The 22601-nt window shown below is 36.4% G+C and overlaps 1 protein-coding gene, 1 long non-coding RNA gene and 1 pseudogene across 2 annotated transcripts in view; 1 reads left to right on the top strand and 2 right to left on the bottom strand.

The window, feature by feature from the left end:
• Positions 1–5883: 5883 nt before the first annotated feature.
• Positions 5884–7034, bottom strand: LOC102884585 (annotated as a pseudogene).
• Positions 7035–7055: 21 nt separating this feature from the next.
• LOC112480018 lies at positions 7056–17355 on the top strand. The gene is made up of 3 exons (XR_003046440.1): positions 7056–7122; positions 8755–8829; positions 17091–17355. It is a non-coding gene; the product is annotated as an uncharacterized LOC112480018 (long non-coding RNA).
• The window catches only part of ABCA10 (ATP binding cassette subfamily A member 10), a 45220-nt gene continuing 37106 nt past the window's right edge, over positions 14488–22601 (bottom strand). The window contains exons 26-37 of the mRNA XM_015589632.2: positions 20926–21017; positions 20115–20235; positions 19408–19525; positions 18933–19024; positions 18492–18670; positions 18135–18210; positions 17967–18061; positions 17303–17422; positions 16972–17112; positions 14934–15013; positions 14775–14830; positions 14488–14647 (exon numbers count right to left, since the gene is read on the bottom strand). Of these exons, the coding sequence (XP_015445118.1) occupies positions 14549–14647; positions 14775–14830; positions 14934–15013; positions 16972–17112; positions 17303–17422; positions 17967–18061; positions 18135–18210; positions 18492–18670; positions 18933–19024; positions 19408–19525; positions 20115–20235; positions 20926–21017 (1269 nt within the window). The 3' untranslated portion in view covers positions 14488–14548. The remainder of the gene's footprint in view (positions 14648–14774; positions 14831–14933; positions 15014–16971; positions 17113–17302; positions 17423–17966; positions 18062–18134; positions 18211–18491; positions 18671–18932; positions 19025–19407; positions 19526–20114; positions 20236–20925; positions 21018–22601) is intronic.

Here is a 22601-nt window from a genome sequence, read left to right as displayed (position 1 = left end):
TGTCTTTTCCTCCCTAAGCCAATTATTCTGCAGGGAAATGCCTGTTCTGTGGTTGGTTGGGACTAAAACAAATCCTGTGGCTGTGCACTTGGCCTTTCAACTCCAGGGATAAAGGGGACAATGGTAAAAAAGGAAAATGGAGCTAGCCCTTGAGACATGATGAGACCTACATGGGGGAAAGAACAATAAATGAGTAAAAACAGTAATTAAGCAAAGTAGTTTTATTTCTATGAAGTCTTTAGCTACTTTTTTTTTCACTACTAATGCCTAAACACAACTGTCAATGATATGCTTGACTAATTTAGACAAAAGGGGTAGAATCTGCTGGAGCTGAACTTTTTTTGCCTAATAAGGTTAAGCAACCCATTGTCTTGCCTTGAAGAAACACCTAAGTTGGACAAATGAAGGATAATACACAAATTCTTTTCTCCCATCCTGTTCAGAGTGGATAGAGGAGTTCACAAGACAACTGAACAAAATAAAAGTAAGTGGATTGCTAAGACCTAATAAAACTTATAAAAAGATCCAGGTCAATTTTTATCCATGACAACTAGGAAAAAAAACCTTGAAATTTATTCAGTTGCTATTGCATAGTTTATCTCTCTCTGTAAAGGGTTACAAACTTCCCATGACCTGCCAAAGTAAATGTCAAAACAGGAAACCAAAGTCCATGAATTGGGAAATCTCAAATATTTGACATGGCTCCCGATCCACAGATGTTAATAATCATAAAGCTGAGAGATGTTCTGGAGAAGGGGAGGTAATTTTTTTGTAATTTAACGCCATGATATTATGTATATACATTTCTCTATATTAGTAATATAGATTACAAATTGGTAAGTAGTTCTATATTTAAAAATAGCCAACAGTGAAATATTACATGTTTTTTACATTTAAAATATGGCAAAAACAAAGGTAGCAAGACGTTCTAAAAGTTTTGTGATAGGGGAAGGGTAGAAGATCACAAACATTGGTAAAATTTTGTATCAGTAATAGATCATGGCCCAAACAAAAATTCTAAGTTTCTTTTATATCACCTGAAATCTATTTCAGGCTTTTATTAATTTTGTTGTTGTTTTGTTGTTTTAGACCCAACATATTCTCTCTTAGGAATCATTTTCCCACTCTGCCTTTCTTATTTACAATTGCATTAAAATTGACAACTATGATATCAATAATTATTTAGATTAAATATCTTACTAGGTTCACTTTTTATCTTTTTTGTGTATTCTTTATGTTCATCTTTCTTGGCTTCTTCACTCCCATTTACTTCTTTTGGCGGACCGTCTTCTTTATTTAAACCTGAAGAGTTACCCTTAAACATGACCTAATTTGATGAGAAAGTACCAAACCTCCAGGCAGAAGCACATTGAAATGATGGGCAAACTATATCTAAAATAGAAGTTCAGATATGTAGCCAAACTTAAATAAGGAGGAAGATGAAGATAGTAAGAATCACCGGAAGAAACAAAGATAAAGGAAAGCACCTCTGTAGGTATTAAAAAGGAAAATTAAAGCCAGAACTGTGAGTCGTATGTCAGAAATCCAGCAGTCCAAAAGGTGTTTTCATACGCCTGTGACCTGGACTTGGTGCTTGACAGGTTATAAAGCTGGACTTCCTATCTCTGCATAAATCCAGAAGCTTTGGACTGTTCAGTGTTAGAGACTAGAAAAACTTCACCTACTGCCCCACAGAAAAGTAAGGATATATACTACCTTTGCCCAATCTCTGGGGTAAAAAATATATATCCTCCAAAGAAAATGAAAATCTCAAGTTTACACAGCACATGTCAGACACAGGACACAGGAGCAGGATCTGAATTTATTCTCCCTGCATAGCAACGTGTTTAAGTACAATAGCACAGCAGTTAAATGTATGCACTCTGGAGCCAAACTGGGGTTCGAATTCTGGCTCTGCTACAGCTGAATAACCTTGCAAAACTATTTAACTTTGCCCCCAGTTTTTTCATCCATGAAGATGGAGATAATAACAGTTCATACACATACACATACACACACACACACACACACACACACACACACGGATAGTTGGAGGATTAAATTCATTAATATAAGTAAAGTTCATAGAACAATGTCTGAAAATTTGTAAAAGCTCGAAAATATTATTTGTTGTTGCTGATACTCCTACTTCTCCTCCTCCTCTTATTATTATTATTATTATCCTGGAGCCCCACAGACAAGACACAAATAAATCTATAGAAATATGTCAGGGGTACAGGGTATAAAGCAATAGAGTTAAATATACATAGATATATTCCTCCTAGCAACTAAGCTCATAATCAAAAGTCTACCGTGAAAAGGAATCAGCAGATCAAAATAATGGGACTATTAGCTACTTCAAGAACTAAATAATAATAAAAATTATGACAGAGACTATAAAATACGTAAATAAAATATTAAAAAAGTAATATGCTAGTAAAAACAGGAGACAATGAAAAGGAAGACTAATAGGAAAACAACTCATCAAAATTTACAGCCACTTAAAGGGATTAATAAAAATTAAGTTTTAAAAACTTGATGGATAAGTTTTATAACAGATTAGACACAGCCAAAAAGGAAATTAATAAACTGAAATGCATCTGAAGAAATCATATGAAATTTAGTGCAAGAGAGAACAAGATGGAAAAATATTTGAGAGGTTAAAAGACATTAAAGATAAAATGAGGGTGTTTGGCAAACGTCTAATAGGCATTTTTTTTCATGAGAAAAATAAAGGGAATAAGTAAGAAGAATGTTCAAAAATAAAATATGTTAAGAATTTTCCAGAACTGAAGACATGAGCGCTCAGATTAGAAAAACAAACAAAAATCCAACAATTAACTATTTTACAGTAAGCTTTCAAAATATGAAAGAGGAAGAGGGGAGAGAGGAGAGACAGGAAAATATTTTTAAAAAAACAATAAAATAGAAAAGACATATTATCAACTAAGGATCAACAGTTAGCCAAAAACATCATAAAATAGAATAATGTCCTCAAAGAGCTGAGAGAAAATGAACTGTTAATCTCAAATTCTATATCCAGCTAAACATACCTGAAATAATCTTTAGAGAGAATTTACCTCTTATAAAGCCAGGCTTGAAGAATACTAAAGAATGCACTTCGTAGTAAAAAAATAATAATTATTTAAAAGTAAACTGAACTCAGACAGAAAAATATGCATGTCAGAGGATTTGGTGAATCAGTTGCCAAAACTAAATATTCATTGACTGTAAGCAATAATTTTGTAGGAGAAGTAGCAAACTTCCCATCAACTAAGCATTTTTGAGTCTGTGATGATAGAATCTCAGGAGTTTCTATGAGTTTGGAGAGCTTAAATTGCTAGAAAAAAGACAGAGTTGGTATGAGAGTCCATGTGAATCATGGCATTGTGTTTCTCAGAGTGTTGTAAGGGCCTGACATTACCTGAATTACTGTCTTTTTCATCAACTGGCTATTAGAAATTCTCCCTTTCCACTTGAAAAAGCAGCCCTTCTCAACTACAGTCTTAAAGATAATGCAGGCTGGTGGGGGAGGCATTTGACAGAATATGTTCTTGAATAAGGGAGATGATGAGAATAATTGATGGGATCAGGTGCACAGGTATGGACATCGATCTCATAAAAGAATGCTGTGCGTTCTTGCTAATAGGAAGAAAGAGGGTATGGGTATAGTGAAACTTGGTTGGTTTGCTGAGGTTGTGAAACTTAGGAAGATATTCTCATCTAATTGCTTCCATGTTCACAGTCAAATGGGAAGCGAGGTCTTCTGATGAGAGTGAGGGTAAAGAGATATTAGACTCTGAGAAGCAAGAAGATGTGATTAAGTCATTTAGTTAGTTATCTAATTCAGTGAAAGAGTGAATAGGTTAGGGCAGTGTAGTGAAGTTGGAAGACAGAACTCAGGCTTCCCTTGAAGGCAGTAATCATTCATTTAAAGTGAGACTTGTCGTTTTGCTCATGTGTATCTTCTACCAATGTTTATCTCATTAGGGGTTTAGATTAGGGGTTTTCCAGGCAATTATGATGAAGGGTGAGAGGGTAAAGCATTTATGGTGTCTGTAATGGAGTCGCTGCTGGCTGAGGTAAGCCTCTCCCTTTAAAGGCTGAGGACTGCTAAGTGGAGATGGTAGAAGCCTCTTCTTTCTTGCCAACTTCATTTGGTCCACTGGCTCCCAAATTATGCTTTCAAGCACATAACAGAGAGCTGGCTCACTGTGTCCAGGAAGGTAGGGAACTTTGAGCTTGGCATCTAAGATTAAATCAAGGCTTTATTGAAGTAAAACAAAATATGTGGTCATGATTCAGTTTCTAAATAAAGAAACTTCCCAAGTAAACTAGAACTTAGCAGCACATTACAGCAAACCACAAGTTTTCCAGAATTTGAGTGCAGCGCTAACATTAGCCATCCATTTTTCTCCTTTTGCACGTTTTTCTCTTAAAAGCTTCAATATCTTGCTTATCTGCTTTATGAAGAACACGTACAGACAATCGTTTATGGCCAGAGGAACTAGGAACAACTACCAAGATTACACCAGCATCGCCCTAGACCAAAATCTCAGCTCCAAGAGTCTGCAGACCGCTCTATAGCAATGACCACAGCTGCCAGCATCTTGGTACCTACTCAGACCTCTGGGACAGAATGAACCCTGCCTGGCATTGGCACTGCTCCAGATCCAATCCTTGTTATCCCCAGTTTGGAGTCACATGACATGGGTGCAGTTGCTAGAGGCCTATCCCTGTGAGCTTGCCAAAAGGAGATAAAGCTGTCCCCAGAAAAGGGGAAATTGCTGTAACCTCAGTAAACACTTCCAAATGTGACCAATACAGAATTTTAAATAGTATTTATAAGGTCTTCTCTGTTTCTAGAATTAACTGTGTTTCTTTCTTTAGAGAACTTTGCTGATTATTCTATTTAGGTTTGATCTTTCTGTAAACTAATTCTCCTCACCTGGACAATGATTTTTTTTCATAAACAGCCCATATAATAGAGGTCTAGGTTGCCTGGCACGGTGGTTGGTTGTTTGTAGTCTTTCTTAGCAACTGATTAGGTCAACTGTTTTTTTTTTTCAAGTTTCATAATGAACTGTGTGGTCACCACAATGATGCTGTTATCCAGGCAACAGGGTATGGTGACACTCTTTTTTCTCTGCTACAGAAATAAACCTCCCAAGCTGATAGCACAGACATAATATAGACCTAACAGTTTCTCCCCAGGTGTGGAAGAGAAACATGGCTAAGTTCTTACACTCCGAGCACCCATTTTCCATGACCACTACCAACCTGCTCACTCATGTTATCATCTTTTTCATCTCAATATCTTTTCATTATAATTTAATTACAGGCTGAAGTTTACAGATTGGCATATACTAAATGCATTTCAGGTTAGCTGTTCCTTAATGACATGGATAAGCAGAATAATCAGATGAATAAGCTGCCTCCAAAGCCAACTTCTAAGAAGTCTGCCTGTAGACTAAAATGCCATGGATGGAATTTAAGCTCTAATGACTTTTAATTCCAAAGGGCCTGGATATCCTTGACCTTATCTATCTTCTTGACCTTTTTCTCGCATCACCACAGGGACTCATCTTAGTGGAGTTTGTAGCATTGTCCACTAAACACAAAAATTAGAATGAACATTTTTTATTTTCATTATGTGCCTAGCAAAGAGAATCATATAGTAGGTGGTTAAATATTTGCTGAAGTAAATTTTACAATATATATGCTTTATCAAAAAAGTTTTATATGAAACAAAAATAAAATGAAAAAGCTAAAGCAGTTATATATATGGAAATTATAGGGATAGCTTCTAAAGCTAAACCTCACTGTTGGTGGTTTAAAAGCTACAAGGGCCACAGATTATAATCTACTAGGTAATTCTCCCCATCAAATCTCTGAGAGCCTTCTGCAGTGTCATAAAACATTCAGTATTGCATGAAATCTCTTGTCAATTTTCACAGCTGTGAAATTTTTTGGTCTGCTTCTATAAAATACTGACTTTTGCTATTCTTTATTTCTTCATCAATAAATCTGTGGTAAAGATTCCTGGCCATAAAACTCATAGACTTGAGTCTATGCTAGTAGTCGTATGCTTACTAACTACTGCCTTGTTGATTTCTTTAATAACACCATTAATTTGACAACAGGTTAACTGAGATTTCAAATACGCAGAAATACTACTGAACTCATTAGAAGTTATAAATGGCATTTAAGTATTTCTTTGTGGGTACAATTTCCTCAAACTTGACTGGTTCTTCAGGGTCAAGATCTGATCTCTTAAAAAAACAAACCTCTGGGTTACTGTTACTTGGAGCAAATGGGAGGACATTTTGTTTTGAAATGTTCCAAATCCTTATAATCTTCAAGCAATTCACAGAGTTCCTTGGGTGAATGGAGTTTGTTCTTGATACTGAATATCTAAGTCCAGTTTATTTAGAAGTTCATTTACTGCAATGATCTCATCACTTATTTTATTTAACATAGTTCTCAAGGTAGGTTCTTGGCCATAGGTGCCCTGTTGTTTTTTTGTTGTTGCTTTTTTTTTTGACATTACCAATCTTTTCATTAATGTGAGAGCATAATTGTTCCTGATGTGGGCAGGTCTCTCTCGCCAGTCCAGCAGCAAAAGCCAATGCTTTCTTTTTTTAAATTGCTTTTCTTTTTCTTTTCTTCCTATTTTTTGGGGGTGAGGGGTAAGCTAACCCTTTCTCTCTGTAAAATGAGTAAATACAAGATTCTTCAGAATAAAGGCCCTCTTCATTTAAATTGCTATCACAGCCAAAGGATGGCTTTAGCTGAGTATCCAAAGTCCTTCCTAGTATTTTTTTTCCAGCCACATCATCCTCAAGCTGGCTGCGGGGGGCGGGGGAGGGGGTCGGTGTGGGGACAAAGAGAACAGTATGGCAGTGCTTGGTAGAATGAGCATTCGGCTGAGCATTTTCTCCATCGGCCTAACCCCTTGCACCTGTTCAGTGAGAGAACAGGCCTTCCCTTAGCTTGAGCGTGCTTTCAGGCCTCTCCAACGAGAGGGCGAACATCATCGGTGTTTTCAGATTCCACTTCACCTTCCACCAATCACATTGCTCACAGATTGGAGATACAGCTGGCGCCTGGCGTCTTCCTTCGGTAAATAATTGTTTGGGATGCAAACAAAATTAGTGGGGGTTACAATAAGAGTCTGAGACCTCTCTTAGTTCTACCTCTGACATCTTTTCGTTTGTTTGTTTTAGTAAATAGTATGGGCATTATAGAAATAGCACTTCACTTGTCATCACTGCTAGCAGTTTCGAATTCCTTGTTTTCTTGGGAAATTTCTGCTTCAGAGGAGCCACCTGTCATAAAGTCAGGGAACGGGCAGGAATGTACAGGCAAAAGCTGGAAGCTTAGACACACACAGAGCCTCTGACTCAGGCATTCTAGGAATGTATTCCAAGTGAATAATTGCCAGAGGTCTACACACGACATTCTTAGCTGCAGCACCACTTACAACAGGGAAATTCAGAAACAACCTATATATCTTGCAATTGATTTTCAAATAAAATTTTTTAGTACATTCAAACATTGATATAATGCATAGACACTATAAAAATAACATAAATCTATAATAAACAGGAAAGGTATAATATCATATTATGTTGCTAAATAAGACAATTATAAAACAGTAGATATAATAACGTTATCCTATGTGTATATATGATAGAAAAATGTATTATTTATGCAAGAAACATCTTCTACCTGTATAAATTGCATAATTTTTTTACAGAGAATATGTATTATGTCAGAACTGTTTAAAATTATATTTTCAAAAATTAAATAGACCAAACTTGCCATTTTAACCATTTTAAGTGTACAATTCGGTGACATTCATGACATTCACAATATTAACAACCATCATCACTATCGAGTTCCAAATCCTTCCCCTTCCCCTAAAGAGGAAATGTGTAAGCATTAAGCAATAACTTCCCCATTTACTCCTTCCCCTTGTCCCCTTGACCGTGGTGATCGCTAATCCACTCTCTGTCACCATGAATTTCCCTATTCTAGATATTTCATATGAATTCATATTAATACAATATTTGTGCCTAGTTTATGTCAAGCAAATTTTATTTTATATTTTACCATAATTGAAAAAAATCAAATGGATTGAGACATTGAGAATTTCTGGGCAATAAATGCCCATTCATTTTATTTGCAACCACCAGTATTTTATATGTAAGCCAGAGCAATCTGCTAGATCTTCTCAGGCACATGCTTCTGTATCCATCCCATTGAGATTCTGCGCTGCTCTGTTTCACACACTGCACGTTGCGAAGATCTGTAAGTTAGCAACTGCACATGACCTCTGCCTCCACCAAACCTATCATCTCACTGCTGCTTGTGACTGCTCTCAAGATGGCTTCCATGGCAGCTGGTTCTCCTGACACTACCAAAACAAGCTACATTTTGCATAGACATTGCTGCTTCCCTGACCTCCTCATCTCCTAAGTGTCCCATGGGTCACTTTTAGGCTAATTTTTTTCCAGCTTTATTGACATATAATTGACATTAAATGGCATGTAAGTTTGAGGTATATGACTCTCACTTGATACATTTACATGTTGCAAAATGATAACCACCATGTCCTTAGCTAACCCTGCCATCATGTCACATAATTATCATTTTTGTGGTGAGAACATTTAAGATTTACTCTTAGAAACTTTCAAGTATGTAATACAATATTATTAATTATAATCACCATGCTGTACCTTCGATCCCTAGGATTTATTCACCTTATGACTGGAATTTCATGCCCTCTGACCGACATCTCTCCATTTCCTCCGCCCGCTGGCCTTGGTAAACACCATCTTACTCTTTGTCTTCGTGAATTTGTCTTTTTCATATTCCATATATAAGTGATATCATACAGCATATCTTTTGCTAACTTATTTCACTTAGCATAATGCCCTCAAGGCCCATCATGCTGTCACAAATGGCAGGATTTCCTTCTTTCTCATGGCTGAATAATATTCCAGTATATATATGCATATATATAAAATGTATATAGTCTATCTTTACCCATTCATCTACCAAAGGACACAGGTTGTTTTCACATCTTAGCTACTATGAATAAAGCTAAAATGAACATTGGAGTACAGATACCTTTTCAATATCCTACTTTCACTTTTTTGAGATATATACCCAGTAGTGGGGTCGCTGGATCACATGGTAGTTCTATATTCGTTTTTTTGAGGACCCTCCATACTGTTTTCAATATGTACCAATTTGCGTTCCCATAACACTGCACAAGAGTTCCCCTTTCTCCATATCCTCACTGACACTTATCATCTCTTATCTGTTTGATGATATAGGCTGACTTTTTGAGTGATTCCTGAACGATGTTAAATTAGTGTAAGTTCTAGTCCTCACCACATGAGTATAGCTCAGACTCTTTTGAAGTCCAGTGTCCGAGACAGCTTTTCTAGGTAGCGAACCCTGCATATCATATCCACAGTCCTAGCCTGGGCTGCCTGAATTAGAAGCTGGCTTTATGTAGCATTCATGGTTCGAAGTCCTCATTTCTCACTGACTTTAGATCCCTTCTCTGACCCACATGTAGGCACACAAATCCCAATCTCAGCCTTTGGGATTTATATTCAAGATCAGTATCATGCTGGGTCACAACACAATGCAAGCTGAAGCTGCTTTGGTGGTATTTAAGTGATTTTGTTACATTTTATTCAGAACTTCATGTATTTGCAGTAAGAGGAGGATGTGTGTTAAAAGACATGAACTCCATGGGTTATATATAGGTTTTATTGACTTTGACGAGCATGGTGTTTACTAGCTTCATAGCTGCTTCATAAGAAACTGCCCTCCTGAGGGATGAAGGCCCAGGCTGTTGTTACTGTAAGGCTGACCATAATTTTTATCATGGAAACAAGACCATATGCACATTCGGCCTATAAAAAGCTCAGTTGAAAGAGAGAGAAAGCCAATCACAAGCTTTGGCTCTCGGAAAAACTAAACTGAGAAATACAAAGGATGCAAAAATATGCAGAGAGAGAGGCAATGAGGCAGAGGGACAATGTAGGCTATGGGGTACGTTAAAGCCAGAAGTAAACAAAAGCTTTAAGTAAGCAGAAGGAGTAGGCAGAGAAAAGATGTACGAAACAGTGGGTGCTGCAGGCATTTAACTGAGGGAAGAAGTAAGACTATAATGATGAGCACAGCAGAGCAAGAAGCTGAGTCTATTGCTGGTGGAGTACTCTACCGAAGTTTCACGATCTCTGGTTATGAAGATTCCTGTGGCTCTCTTGAATCCACATGGACCTTCAAGCTATCTCTTTCAGTCCTATCTTTATTCTCAGATATGCCAAGGATTACAACAAGCCTCTCATTTCCTGGGTTAGCTCAGGTGAGCCTATTTCTAGCAACCAGAGAAACTCAAAGAACACAGAAATTACTACCAGGAATAGTGATTTAGAAATAAGAAATCACCAAGATTGTGGAGATTTTGCAGTTCGTTAAGACATCATGGCTGGAAAGCATTGAGAATGTTCTACCTTCTCTAAACCTGTGTTTCTTTGGTAGTCATACCCTGTGGCTAAAGATGATGAGGCTATGGGCAACAACTGCAAAGCAACAATTTTAAGAGTGTAAAGAATGAAAGAGAGCAGAGTTTTACAATTTTAATTTATAGAAATAGGAAATCTATGAAGTTTAAGTCCAAAATGTCCTAGTCAAGGCAGCTAAAAAATCTGTTAGAGGAAGTTCTTTTATCTGATAGCTGACAGTGTCCACTGCCAAATAGTTACATCAGAAGAAACCACAAAACCTTGCTGCATCTTTTTTAGATCAAGGCAAATCCCCGTTTGACAGGAATGAGAACATTTGTGGAAAGTGGAAGGCATTAGTTTTTCCTGAACTCTTTTTGACCAATTGAGATAATCTATCACAAATATAAAGCAAACCCTAAAACTAACACTTTCTTCACTGGCTGAGCTATGAGGACCTAGAAGAAAAGACTCATTAAAAAAAAGTCCTTGAGATCACAATAGGGATGTGAGATAATCTCAAATGATAGATGTTGAGTAATCAAAGCTTAGAGGATGTGCTCTAATCAGGGTGTCACAATACGGGCACCACTGACATTTTGAGCAGGATAATTCTTTGATGTAGGGGGCTGTCCTGTGGACTATAGAATGCTTAGCAGTATCCCTAGCTTCTACCCACTAGATACTAGTAATAACTCCAAATTGAGATAACCAAAAACATCTCCAGATAATGTCAAACATCCCTAGGAAGGGGGACCGACTGCCCCCAGGTGAGAACCATTAAACTAAAGCAACCAGACAGGTGTGGTTATCCATGGATAGAAAATGTCTCACATATGAAATCATAAATATATTTCTTTATTGGTTATAATTATGCAATTAATACATAATGGAGTTTTCTTTTAAAGAAAATCAGAACATTGCAGATAAAATTAAAGTTCTCTTTGATTGTCTATCTCCCTCCCTAGGGTAACCACTCTTTTCAACTTGATTATACATATATACACGTACATACATATACATATATACACAACAGAGGCAATATATTTACTGGACCAGACAGAAATTAATATATGATACTATCTCACCCTAGCCTGCTCTTGAAATCAAGGAGTGGAAATTTCCTTTCACTTTCCTTGAAGAAGAGTTATTTTTCATTATTGCCATTGCTGTATATCGAGTGGGAATGATGGTTCGATTTGTGTTTCATTGCAGAATATTATATTTGCTGAGAAGGCCAGTATTTCATAACACAGTAGCTGGAAACTGTTTTCTCCATCCACATGGAGGAAAGAGTAAGTGGATCTTCAGTGTGAATGTGACAGCTGGATCATGTTAGGCAAAAATAGTACTGGTATGACACATATAGGAAAGAGGACATGACACAGAGACATGAGTGTCGTGGAGTGGGATATACAAGATATGTCAATCATGATGTCTGCCACCACAAAAGCCCCTTCTGAGAGTAAATATTCTCCCCATACCCCTTCCAGAAGCAAAATTCACAGACTAGGCTGTTCGTTGGGTAGGAAAGATTGTATCTTTCATTCTCTAATTTACAATTAATTGCACCTTAGCCCAACTACATCATTTTATTGCCTGGGATGGTGGCCATTTAGGTGTCTTCAAAAGGAAAGCTCTGAGCAAAGTGATATGAACCGAGGTGGCTTATGTTAAGGAATTTAAACTAGAATAGGTTGAAAGAAGCTGGCAGTTTGCAGCAGTGGCTGAAGTGAAAAGAATGCACAAAGACAGGCTGCAATGCCAATGGAACCATGAAGAAGTCAACTTTCTCAGGAGTAAAATCTATGAGTAAGCATACGGCTGAAGGAAGAGTAAGTACCTTACAGAGAAGAGAGAGGAGAAGTTTGTCATGGTAGGAAAAGCAGCAGAGCACAGAAGTGCATCAAGACAAGAGATCCGTATTGGGCCACCAGGGTAGCAATCCAAGGGATTCTGTTGCTGTTTCCTAGAATTACATGGCTGAAGATCACGCTTCAAGAGGAGATAATAGCTGAGTAAACCCTAAAGCCATCTCTCTTCTTAGATTCTTCTTTCTTTTCTAACTATGTGTCCTTACTCTAAAGACTCCACACTTGAGCTAGCCTGACTTTACCATCTATTCCTTGTAGTCAAAAAACAAAAACAAAAACACCTAACAGATGCCATGTGGTTAGTAGATGGGCAATTCGTGGTTGTCTACTGGCTGATAAAACATAATTAATGTGCATCAGAGACCAAGGACATAATTATCCAGACAACATGAGTTGATTCAACTGCAACTGTCAATGGTCGTGGGCCCTCTGCTAGGGACACCAGGTTCTAAAGCCCCTCATACCCAGTTTCAATCATAGCAGTTCCTTCTGCTTTACCTACTTTTCTGAGGTAGACCAGTCCCCAGACTTTTCCCTCTGTCCTTACGTAAGGATATGGGAAAGACAACAATCTCACTATTCAACTGGCATCTATTTTTTGAGCTAGGATGGAGTGGTGAACACATAAATGTTGCTAAGGTAGTCAGAAATCAAATAATCCAAATCCTGAATAATGAAGCACTAACTATAATTTTTTTTTTAACCTTAAGTTTGGGTTCTCTGTAGATTTTCTCCCTCTGCCTAATATCCTCCCACCCCACTTCTTCCTGCACTTGCATTAATTAATCTGTATTAATGTGGAATTGTAAATGTAAGCTATTTTTTATTTTCATTTCTGTTCATTGATGGTCTTATTATATAAATTTATTCAGTATTTCAAGGGCTACTAAGGATAACATCAAGTTAGTTCTTTAAGTCTTCAGGGCATGCTCTATTCATGAGAAAACAGATAATGTATCTGAAATGATATTTGGCTTCATATGAAATACATCAATTTTTTACTCACATTTTAAGCATTCTTCCAAGTAAAGAGAATTTTCCTCTTTTAAAAATTACCCATGAAAATAGCTATTTGTAGAAATCAAAGTGAGGAGCCAAGTCCTACCTTTAAGTCAATGTCAAGGTAGAGGTAAAAGAACTGACACGAACCACAGAGGGGAGCCAGAGTCAGGGAGAAGCATGAGATTATAGTTCCTGTGGGGTTTTTCAGAAGCTCAGGACGGGCACTGACATTTCTACAGGTCAGAGAACAAAGCTCCATAAATTTCATGGTTGATAGCTAAACAACTTACCTTAAAACTATAATAAAGAAGACTTGAGAAGTTCAATGCAGCTTTATTTATGAGATAAACTTGCATATGACAAAAAATGTCAGAAAAAAAAATAGTAAAAAGTTTAAGTAAAACCCATGATAGTACACCAAGGAAATGCAATGCAGCCATTATACAACACAAAAGTGTTAAAATGACATGGGAAATATTCATGATGTGAGGTGAAAAAATATAGAAAGTTACTATGCTCACTGATGTCAGCTTTGAAAAAGTACTCATAAAAAGCACACTGAATTCAGGTAGGCCAAAATAATACTTACTGTGGTGTTTTATTACAGATTACTATTATCCTCATCCATATAATACTACATGTCCATGAATTTATTTTATAATTAGAATATCTAATGTATGTTATATAACACTGCATAACTTTAGTCATTAACTTATTAGATCTTCCTATAGTCAATGTCACATTAAATGGGTACTTTAATAAATAATACTTAAAATAACTGATATAATTAGAGTCTAGGTAAAAAAAACCTACAATCTTTCATTTGTAAAATGTGCTCAGCCTTCAGCCTTACTGATAAAAATAAAACACTAGTCTAATATTATGTAATTTTTGAATATTAAGCAAATTAATATTAATTAATTAAAATAGATTAGTGATCAATATAATGTTTATGTTAATTTTGCCTATAACTTTTCTTCTCCATTAAAAATTTTGAAAAACCATTTAAAATCTTCATCATTATTGAATGTTTAAACTACTAAATGTTTCATTTTGTTGACTGTAGTAATATGAAATATTCTTCTAGAATTATGGAAATTAATGTAGTAAGACTTAAAATCTAAAGTTAGGAGGTTTGGGATTTTAAGGCTCTTCCTGTGGGAGGAGTTTCCATTTAACTGTTGTATCAACTTCATCATCAAAATTTCCCATCTCCTGCTCTTTAGAGAGTTCTAAGAATACCTAAGTAGGAGAAAATAAATAAGGAAACAAAAATGTCAGGGTGTTTGTTTCATCTGAAAGATGAATGCACAGAGAAATGTACATAAAGGTTACTCGGATGGTGCTTGCTAGTTTAAAGAAAACTAACCTGTTCCAAGGTAGCTTGAGAGAGGCTGTATTCTTCCAGGTCGAAGGTCTGTTTCACTGCATTTCAAGGGACTGACATTAGTGGCTTACATATGTTTCACCAAAAGTGTTTTCAAGGCATCAACATAAACAGCAACCTCAAATCCATGTCTAAACTTACCTGCCTCTAATTTGAAAAAGGCCTGAGACAGAGGGTGAACATCTTCCACAGGTAATTTATATGCCATCATGGAGGAATACCTGGGAGGAGGGAAGAGTTTTATCAGTGTGTTTCAGTGTTATTATATTGGGGAGAAATTGACAGTCAAAATAAAAGAATTTTTCAAAGTTTTTTTTAAAATAAAAAGGCAAGTTTGACTTGATAGAACATGAATCCGAGCCAAATAACTTAAGTCATAAAAATTCGATAACAACAAAAATCTGCTTGTCCCTAATTTAGTATTCAAGACAAATTCTGAAAAACTGTTTTCATAAAGAATCTTTCATACTCAGCCTGTGCTACCTTTCTTACTGTGCTAACATATTTCTTACTCTCGAAAGCCTTCAACATCCTTCAACATGCTCCATGGAACATAAATTTGGCTATCAAATTTTCCCCTCTGCTGTATTTTAATCTCATAAGAATTAAAACCTGTTGAACTCTTTCCTACTGAAAAAAGTTATTTCTTGGCCACCAGCTCTGCCCTCCCGAAAAATGTTCATCCGCGACCTCCATGTTGCACAATCGATGAATTCGTCCTTCCTTCTTCTTAGACTTCTTGAAAGCATTAAATAAAATTGTACACATCCCTCTTAAAAGTCTCTCCCCCTCCCTCCCCCACCCTTCCCCTCTCAGCTTCTAAGATAACCACTTTTACAACTTTCCTTCTCTTTAGACCTGCTGTTTAATATATTTGCTACTAGCTACATGTGGCTATGTCAATTAATTAAAATAAAATTACGAAATCAATTTTGTAGGGCTCAGTAGCCATCTGTGGGCATTGTATTAGACAGCATGGATGTAAACATTTCCATCATCGCAGATATTCTATTGGACAGTGGTGTTCTTTACGCACTTCGGTATTTGTCATTACGGCTGTTGCTGTGGTGCTGGTAATTCCCCCCACAAGCTTTTCTTCTTCGATCCAATCTGAATACTAAGAGTTCCTGGGGTCCAGCCTAGACCCTCTCCCCTTTCCATCTCCCTTGTGACCTCACCCCTTCTCCTAGCCTAGTGGTGTCCCATATGGTAAAATTGAGCTGCTTGGTTTATTGCCAGGCCGGGTCTCTCAATTGATCCTTCACTCTTCCTCTGAGCAGCAGGCCTACATGTCCCTGGATATCCCTCTACACACCAACTATATGAGCTTTCTTTCCATCTTTTGCATGTACAAAGTTCATTCTTGACTTAAATTCTTTATACATTCTTTTTTCTAAAAAGAGTGGCTCATCCCCATTCTCGAGTTGACCGAACCCTACTTAGTCTTAAAGTCCTACCATAATGTCATTTCCTCATTTATTCATATCTTCGTTTGCTTAATATTCTTGCCCCTAAAAGGCTGCAAGCACCATAACAACTTTGTCTAGTTATGGACTACTCTATATATAGTCTCTGGCACACAGTAAGTGCTCAATATGTATTATTTTTAAAAATAAATAGAAGTAGTATATAAGAAAATCCTGTATATCTTTCAATTAAATTTAACCTCATTCTGCTAGTCACATAGGTTGGGTTATCCTTGCTTGTAATTCAGATGACCATACACAAATCTGAAAGAACCATAGAAAGGATAAATGATTTATATTCAATTAATTTAGGATAGAGTCAATCCTTCTCAAGTATGTACATCTGGGTTATTGAGCACTTGATGCAATTTTATATTTGGTAAAATGCTATAGGTTGATGCAGAATTTTATTGTCTATTAAAAAAACATTAAGTTCATGGTTAAGTTTGCACTTTATTCCTAACCTCTAAGCTATTCCACCACTTAAACACACGCGCACGCACACACACACACTCCATCCATCTTTTCTGAGGTATAAAACACTCACTGAAAATAACTTTTCAACTGCTGCCTTTTTTCTATACATACCAAATCTTGTTTTGTAGTAAGCCAGCTCAGCCTTTCTCTTCCTGTCCAGCCTAGTTCAAGACTAAATAATGTGTGTGTGCTGGAAAATCCTTGTACTTGTCACACAAGCAAAAAATGTCCTTTACCTCTCCTGCCGAGCAGCCTGTGGGAAAAGCTTCAGAATCTCTGTGTGGAGAAGCTCTGTCTGAGTGGGTTCCTTTATTTTTACTTCTAGTAAATAATCTTTGCCAAATTTGCTTTTCAGATGTTGAATGGAACCGATACACATAGTCCAGAGAAGAGAAAGAAGAGTCGAAAGAAAAAATACTTGTCTGTTAATTTCTTCCTCAATTACAAATGTGGAGAAAGGTGTTTGATCATAAATCCAGGAGCAAAACAGCACTAGCTGTTTACAGTGAACTGAAATTCTCTCTACGAGAACTTGGGGTCAACTGCTGGTGCTACACAGGCACCCACCTCAGCCTTCCGGACACCATGATGGCCACACGGTCACACACAGCCTCGGCCTCTGCCATGTGATGGGTGGTCAGGAGGGCGCCTCTCCCCGTGTTTTTAACAATGGTCTGAATTGCCTGCCTAAAGATAAAGTAAAGGATTGTTTGCATTTAGAAAGCAATTTGGAAAAATAGATCAATGAGGATAAGTGTGAGGCTTAAATAGAAAATTTTATATTAGGTTACACAAGAAAAAAATCTTTGCTCTAGAGAGAAAGAATAAAAATTGTTGCATTATGCAATTACATTAGTACATTAACTGGCTTCATAAAATCAAAAGTAGAAGATTGGTAAATAGTGAGTAAAATAATATTTGTTTAAAAAAAAGTTGAAGTATAGAGAAACACTACATTGTAGGATTTTTAATAACTGAAAATAAAATAGAAGAAGAGAGAGGGGCAGGGAGAAGAGAAGACAAAGAAAATCCAATCAAATACATTCAAGAGTTCATTTGCTTCTTAACATGTTTATTTTTCTTTCCTTGAAGAATTTTGAAAACTATATTGAATTTCACAGAATTAAATAATAGAGGATGTGAGCCTCAAAGACGAATTGAGCAAACGTTAACAAACAATTAACTGTAGACTCATACTATTGACCCTGACACGTCTTACAACTCTCCTCACCACATCCGCTGCTGCCCCTCGGGGTCCATCCCGGTGGACGGCTCGTCCAGCAGCACCACCGGCGGGTTGCCCAGGATGCTCAGCGCGAAGCACAGCTGCAACCAGAGGAACAGCGCGTCTGGCACCGACCCGCGGGGGGCGCGGAGGAAGCCCGGGCCCCGGCCCTACCTTCCTCTTTATTCCCTCCGACAAGGCCTTCACCGGCCGCTTCTGCTGGTCCTGCAGCTGGAGCGCACCCACCAACCTGACAAAAAAACACTGTGATTATACACGAAGCACGTGTCCCTACTGAAAACAACACAGAAAATCCTGGCACTATCAATCTAAAAAGAGTACACTTAAGGACCATTAACATTGTCACAAACACTAAATCTTATCATTTGGTTCTTATTCAGATTTTCAATCATTTTATTGGCATGATAATTTAAAGATGCTGTTTATGACGTCCTTTCCATTGTTAATGAGGAAATAATATATTTATCCCTTCCTCCAGCTACACAGTGAGAGTGAGGCTTCTCTCTGTACCTTGAAATACTAAGAGCAGCATCGTCTTTGCCCAATCCCTTCACTGCCGCATACAACTCCAGATGGTCTTTCACTGTAAGACTGGGCCACAATGAGTTCTCCTGGGGACAGTACCCCAAAAATGTGGAAATGTCATCTTTCTGTTTCCCCAGTGATGCTGTGCAGCCTTGTGAAACCACCTGCATGGAACAACAAGTGTCAGATCTACATCTGGCTTTTGATCCACATCTGGCTTTTCCTCCTTCTACTTCTAAAGGAGATAATGGTGCCCATTAAGCTGCAATGTTTTCTGAGCATGCAAGGGGTATCTATAATTTCTTTCATCAATTTATTCATTTTTTAAAAAAATCATTTACTGATAGGAATAATTTAAGGATGCTATTGATACTCAAAATGAAATTTCCCTTGGCGATGAGCTTGGTTCCTTCACATATCACATACCACTCCAGCAGTGGGCTTTGTGTCTCCAGTTATCATTTTAATAGAAGTACTTTTACCAGCTCCATTGTGTCCCAGCAACCCCAAAACTTCACCTGGAAGAAAGACCCACCATCGATATCTGCACTTTAAAAATTCACTAACCTAAAATCATTTATCTCAGTAACAATTTGAAACAAAATAACACTACCTTTTCAAACAGTACCTTTGTAATTTTCTATATTGCAATGTTAATGGAAAGTCTTTAGATTTACAGTAGAATAATTTGGTCTTCCTGATCCAAGATCACATTTCCTGTCATTTGACTTGGGATAGGTAATTAAAGCAGAATAGGTTTTTCGGCTGACATGTCAAGTGTTTTTATAATTACATGTTAACCAAAATAAATGAGAGATCTCAAAGGATGCAAAATGATCCCTTTCAGAGTCCCAGACCTAGAGAATATGAAACATTCTAATAAACGGAACATTAGCCAAACCTTTGTTAACACAGAAGGAAACATTCCTAATGGCTATTTTCTTCTTTCTTGTCAAAAAGCAACTTTTCTTTTTCCCTTTATATTCCTTGTGTAAACAGCTGGCCATTATGACTGGTTTCTGGAAAACATGGCAAAGCATGATTTTCCTGTTAGATTTCACATATTTTGTGCACTCACATTTTACCTTTTGTTTCCTAGGCTATGAGTACCCAAATGTATGGTCATGAATAAAGACTACTTTATCAACTAATTACAAAACTGATTCCTAATCAAGTACATTCCCTGCATATTACGCTGACTGAGAATCTACCTTGCCCTTTGCACTAACTCATGTTTAGTTCATTTCTTACTGATTGTCATACAGTGTAAATTTACTTGTTCTTTCTTATATTGCAACTTTCTTATATTGCTCTTTCTTATCTTGCAAAGGATGTGAAATTTTGTTAAAGTTGATTAACAGAACTTCTTAAATTGCACTGACAAATGAAGATCTAAGATTAAGAACCATGAAAAACTGAAGAAGAGAAAATTGAAAGAGTGAAAACGGGATAAATATTCCAAAAGATAATGATTTGAATATGACCTATAAGTGGAAGTATTACAGAAACAAAAGCAAATTTTCAGTCTAACAACTAACAGTTCATCAGTTCGACAGGACAAGTGAAGTATCTCAGTATTTTGTTAAGGGTCTAGTCACTTGTTTTCACCTCCTCCGAGTTTGCAGAAGTGAGTGCATTTGCTGTTTTCACTCTTTCAGTTTGAACATCTTCATCTTCTTCTTCAGGCTCTTCTGGATTTGGACGATTTTCCCTACTTCTTGGAGAGATTCTACAGAGAAAATAAAATAATATAAAAATGCAATTCTAGCTGTACAACTATCGAGAGAACGTAAGCCTTGATCATTAAATTATTATACTTTGCTTTAAAAGAATATAAATGATTCATTTACTACCTGCAAGATTCCCCTGGACAATAATAATCCTTCCAGTAGCCAAGTCCCTTGAAATTCTTTTGGGCTAGTTCTTCTCTTTAAAACGTCTGTCCCCTCTGTCAGCTAGCCCTCTAACTTCTCTCAAATATAGACTTATTAGTCTTTTCAGTCTGTTGCCCTCCAGATCACCATGCTATTTCATCATAAATGATCATCATCATTGGCTTCTCTGGCCTTTTCAAAACATTTCATACACTTACGTTGAACACCAGTTCATTATTATGTCTTCTACTCAGAGACCTATACTTGCCATAAGCAGGAGAGAAACAAGCTTTGGTGCTTACTCACTGCTCGCAGAGATACACAAGACAAAAGCTCAACTTGCCAAAAATTAGTAAGACCCAAGACTTAGAAATTATGTATCCCTGCATTCAATCTAAACCTATTCTTTTTATTTTTTCCCCCAGAATAATGCTGTTCAATGGGCCTAGTCAAGAGTTGGATAGTAAATCTGTCCTAATAAATGGATGTTAAATGTACTGCCATAAACATTAAATATTTAAATTATATTCATATGTTCTTCTAACCTGAAAACTGGATCTTTCTTCATTGTTTCTTTTCCATACTTCATTTCCAGACACCTTATAATGAAAAGGAAAATGGCACTCTGAAGGTATGGCTAAAGGCAAAGAGAGATAATTAGAGTTAGCATCATCACGGGACTCAAATGATGTGTAATGTTTCCCTTTTGTCATAAAAGAATTGACCATTTTTTAAATAAATTTGATGAAAATCTTATAAAGTACTTCTCATACGGAGAAGTTTATCCAAACCAAACTGCACACTGAAACAAAAATAAAAATCTGGATTAAAAAATTTTAAAATACTTCTTTAAAGCAGAGAAAAGTTGACAAGACATTAAAGACTTTAAGCCACATCTAAGAGAATGTAAGAGGGAGGCTTAGCACCAAAGCGACTTTTAAATTTCAATTTTCATGGCATGTCCAGGAGCAGAAGACATAAGAAAGTAGATAAATACAGCGTTTTCTCAAAGCAAAGACTAGAATAGACAATCTTTTCCCTAATAAAGCCTGGCCCTCCAAGAGTTACATCCTTAGTGAAGGGTGAACACCCAGTAGATTTCTAAGATAGTTGCCTTGGGAGCTGACCATGGGGAGTAAAGGTGGAAAGAGAAGCCAGCCTTGCACAGATTGGTAGTCCAGTTCACATCACTTGAATGATCCTTAGAACTCCAAGCATAGAACATGGTTTAAAGTAGTTATCAGAATAGTAGTCTCCCTAAGAACTGGACAGAAGCAAACAAAATGGAATGGATATCCCAGAAACAGACCCTGCGTATATGGACATCTTATAAATAGACAGCGGTAGCTTCGAATATCAATGGGAAAACCACAGACTTTTCAAAAAATAGTGTTGGGACAACTGGGTACTCTTAAAGACTGAAGTGAAATAGGACCGTTACCTCATAACACATTAAAACAATCAACTTTAAATAATTAGGAGACATGAATATGAAAAGAGAATATAAAGCTTTTAGAATACAATATAAAAAAATTTTCATGGCCTCTCGGGGAAGGAAAGAATTCTTAAACATTATAAAATATGAAATAAAATTATTAGTTATTAATAAAAATTTATTTAAAACTTTTTATTATTCTTAATGTGTACAGTCTTTGATAAAATTCAAGATTCATTCTTGATAAATACTAAAAGCAAAAAAATAGAAGACTAAAATGTCTAGTAAACTAGAAATTGAGAGAATTAATAAAATAAATAGTTGATATTTTAAACAAACAGTTAATATAATGCTAGTGGTTAAGCACTAAGAACATTGTCAGTAAAATCATAACCAATGGAAGGATGTCTGCTAGTAAGAGTATTAGTTGATATTTTTTCAGAGATTCAAGCTAATGTTATGAAGTAAGAATATATAGTACATTATATATTTTCAAATATATATATAATTATTTCTAGATAATGTTTAACTAGAAGATGCAAGATAAGTATCTGAAAAAAGATTAGAAATAAGAAAATTCAGGAAGGCAAACAAATATAAGATAATTACACAAAAATATTATATTTCATCAAGAACTAATTAGAATGTATAGTGAAAAACATTTTAACAGCTAAAGATATAAAAAAAAATGTAGACAGGAAAAACTTAGCCACAAATGTGTAAAAGTGAAATAAAATAAAAATAGAAAATAAAAGTTTTAATGTATATATAATAAGTCTTAAATAC

The sequence above is a fragment of the Pteropus alecto genome, unplaced genomic scaffold (assembly GCF_000325575.1).
Source record: "Pteropus alecto unplaced genomic scaffold, ASM32557v1 scaffold134, whole genome shotgun sequence".
NCBI lineage: Eukaryota > Metazoa > Chordata > Mammalia > Chiroptera > Pteropodidae > Pteropus > Pteropus alecto.
The sequence above is the reverse complement of the archived record's forward strand: the minus strand, read 5'-3'. Positions and strand labels throughout refer to the sequence as shown.